Here is a 3419-nt window from a genome sequence, read left to right as displayed (position 1 = left end):
ACTCTTTTTTACAATGTTTTCTTTAAACTTTGTATGATTAATTTCTTAACCCCTAATTTGGCTCTTTTCTTTGTGTCTAATTAAATAATTCATCTTTCTTTTCAAAGTTCCTGCTTCCAAGGAACTGGATTAATTTCTCTCTTAAATCATTGCTTTTTAAAGAGAGTGGTCCTTCTCAGCTTTCTAAGTTGCAAGAAACAGATTCACTCCTGTTATCCTTAGTGATAAGAATTCATTGTAAGGATCACCTCTGGGGAGAGGGATTGGGGTGGGATTTTTTTTTCCAATTGATTCACTATTATATTTTTTGCATATATATATATATATATATATCTCATAGGAAGAATGTAAGACTGCAGTTGAATAAATACATAAAATATAAACAAGTACATAGGCTCACAGTGACACTAAAAATAAAATAAGAAATAAAACTCATTGGTCACCATTGAAGGTTGCTAGGACACCAACTCAATATTCTGAAAACAGTAAAATGGTAAAGAAAAACAGTCCAGCATTTATTCTCTCTTCCTTATATGCACCATATTTGAATTTAATCAACTGTTAAGGATTTGTTAAGAATTCCTTATAGAAGAATTTCAGCTAAAATGCGGAAGGAATTATGAAATCATAAATAAATGGATCTAGGCCGTGTTAATCAGTGGGTGGCAAAACCATTGAGTGAAAGGCAGATGTAGAACTTCATGATGGATGGACCAGGCTGACAACACCTGAACCCACTGATCCGTCAATCTCGGCATCACTTGAGGTTGGACACTTAAAGGGATAGGTATATAGGGATTCAGTGTCTTATTCTATTTTTGTGATGTTTGAGACTTTTCATAAGATGTTTTTAAAAGACAAAAATAGGATCTAAGATGGCGACTGTGGAACTGGAAACCACCCCTACTCCTAATCCCCCACCTACAGAAGAAGAGAAAACAGAATCTAATCAGGAGGTTGCTAACCCAGAGCACTATATTAAACATCCTTTACAGAACAGATGGGCACTATGGTTTTTTAAAAATGATAAAAGCAAAACTTGGCAAGCAAACCTTCGGCTGATCTCTAAGTTTGATACTGTTGAAGACTTTTGGGCTCTGTACAACCATATCCAGTTGTCTAGTAATTTAATGCCTGGCTGTGACTACTCACTTTTTAAGGATGGTATTGAGCCTATGTGGGAAGATGAGAAAAACAAACGAGGAGGACGATGGCTCATTACATTGAACAAACAGCAGAGACGAAGTGACCTCGATCGCTTTTGGCTAGAGACACTGCTGTGCCTTATTGGAGAGTCTTTTGATGACTACAGTGATGATGTATGTGGAGCTGTGGTTAATGTTAGAGCTAAAGGTGATAAAATAGCAATATGGACTACTGAATGTGAAAACAGAGAAGCAGTTACACATATAGGGAGGGTATACAAGGAAAGGTTAGGACTTCCTCCAAAGATAGTGATTGGTTATCAGTCCCATGCAGACACAGCTACTAAGAGCGGCTCCACCACTAAAAATAGGTTTATTTTTAAGAAGACACCTTCTGAGTATTCTCATAGGAGACTGCGTCAAGCAATCGAGATTTGGGAGCTGAACCAAAGCCTCTTCAAAAGCAGAGTGGACTGCATTTAAATTTGATTTCCATCTAAATGTTGCTAAGATATAAGAGAAGTCTCATTCACCTTTGTCTTGTACTTCTGTGTTCATATACTTTTTTTTTCTTAATTTTGGCTAGAGTGTCCACTATCCCAATCAAAGAATTACAGTACACATCGTCCCCAGAATCTATAAATGTGTTCCTGGCCCACTCTGTAATAGCTTAAAAGAATTAACGATTACAAACACATTTGACCCATCTACAATATTAAAGAAAAGAATTTGCATTTCTATACCTTACAAGAGAACGATTCTGTTTATGTTCCATTGTATGCAGGAGCATATTTTGCTGGTTTGAAAGAGTATGATGCATACAGTTTTCTAACAATTTTCTTTGTTTCTTTTTACAGCATTGTCTGTGCTGTACTCTTGCTGATGGCTGCTAGATTTTAATTTATTTGTTTCCCTACTTGATAACATTAGTGATTCTGATTTCAGTTTTTCATTTGTTTTGCTTTTGTTTTTTTCCTCATGTAACATTGGTGAAGGATCCAGGAATATGACACAAAGGTGGAATAAACATTAATTTTGTGCATTCTTTGGTAATTTTTTTGTTTTTTTGTAACTACAAAGCTTTGCTACAAATTTATGCATTTCATTCAAATCAGCGATCTATGTGTGATTTCCTAAACATAATTGTGGATTATAAAAAATGTAACATCATAATTACATTCCTAATTAGAATTAGTATGTCTGTTTTTGTATCTTTATGCTGTATTTTAACACTTTGTTATACTTAGGTTATTTTGCTTTGGTTAAAAAATGGCTCAAGTAGAAAAGCGGTCCCATTCATATTAAGACAGTGTACAAAACTGTAAATAAAATGTGTACAGTGGAAAAAAAAAAGACAAAAATATGTTTATACATACACAAAATTTTTATTTTTAACTACAGATAGGATCATACTCTCTATATGGCTCTGCATTTCACTTTTATTCACTGAACTGACTTTTGTGGGTTCCATATTGCTCAACTTACTGGTCTCTGGACTTTATATAGGGTGGCTTTGCTGAGAGTTTTTATTCATCAAGACTGGTCATGAGTATAGAAGATCAAATGATCAGGGACAGACAAGAACATTTCTTCTGAGACAGGCTTGCGAAATGCACTCTGGCAAGGACCTCTTGAATCCTAAGAGGTAAAAAGAACGTTTAGGTGAGAAGTGTCAGGGAAACAAAAGTATTTGAAGCTGTTTCCCTGAGCAGAGAAGGGATTCAGACTGTCCATAATGCCATTTGGTGTATGTAACCTTGGGAGCTGCTTCCTGACCTTGGATCTGAAGCCTCCTCCTCAGTATCTCCAGCTGTGCTGCCAGTCAGTCAGTTTAAACCTGTTTTCCCTGGGTTCAATCTCCAACCTCAGCAGTTCTTCCTAGAGAGTTTGAATCTTTAGGTCTGGAGCCTGACATCCCAGAGGGTATAAACATGGCCAAACACAAGGGGCTTCAGCAGTGGACCCATATCTAAAGAGGTAGGTCTGTTGGGAGGTGTTCTGACAGGTAAATGGGGGAGAGCAGGCTGGTATGTGTGGAAAGAGCGTGATCTTTGGAGTCAGGCCTGGGTTTGAATAGTGGTTTCTGTATCAGCCGTGTGTCTGTGGACAAACCGTTTAATCTCTCTGTGCTTCCATTTCACTCCTTTGTAAAATGCTGACAGAATTCCTCCTTTCCGTGGCTGTGATAGGGCTCCGTGACGCTGTGTGAGCTGAAGCCCACGGCAGTGCTCGGTGCTTGGCAGATGCTTTACAAATGCCCAGTCTCCATTTCTC

At 37.5% G+C, this 3419-nt stretch overlaps 1 protein-coding gene across 1 annotated transcript; it reads left to right on the top strand.

Annotated features, from left to right (window-relative positions):
- Window positions 1-875: 875 nt before the first annotated feature.
- LOC309962529 (eukaryotic translation initiation factor 4E-like) lies at window positions 876-1628 on the top strand (the record flags this gene model as incomplete). The annotated part of the gene is made up of 1 exon (XM_082840399.1): window positions 876-1628. The coding sequence occupies one exon, from the start codon at window positions 876-878 to the stop codon at window positions 1626-1628; it is 753 nt and encodes a 250-aa protein (XP_082696525.1).
- Between the last annotated feature and the right edge of the window lie 1791 nt (window positions 1629-3419).

The sequence above is a fragment of the Leucopleurus acutus genome, assembly GCF_964270905.1.
Source record: "Leucopleurus acutus genome assembly, chromosome: 5".
Classification (NCBI taxonomy): domain Eukaryota; kingdom Metazoa; phylum Chordata; class Mammalia; order Artiodactyla; family Delphinidae; genus Leucopleurus; species Leucopleurus acutus.
This window is presented reverse-complemented; position numbering and strand designations above follow the sequence as displayed.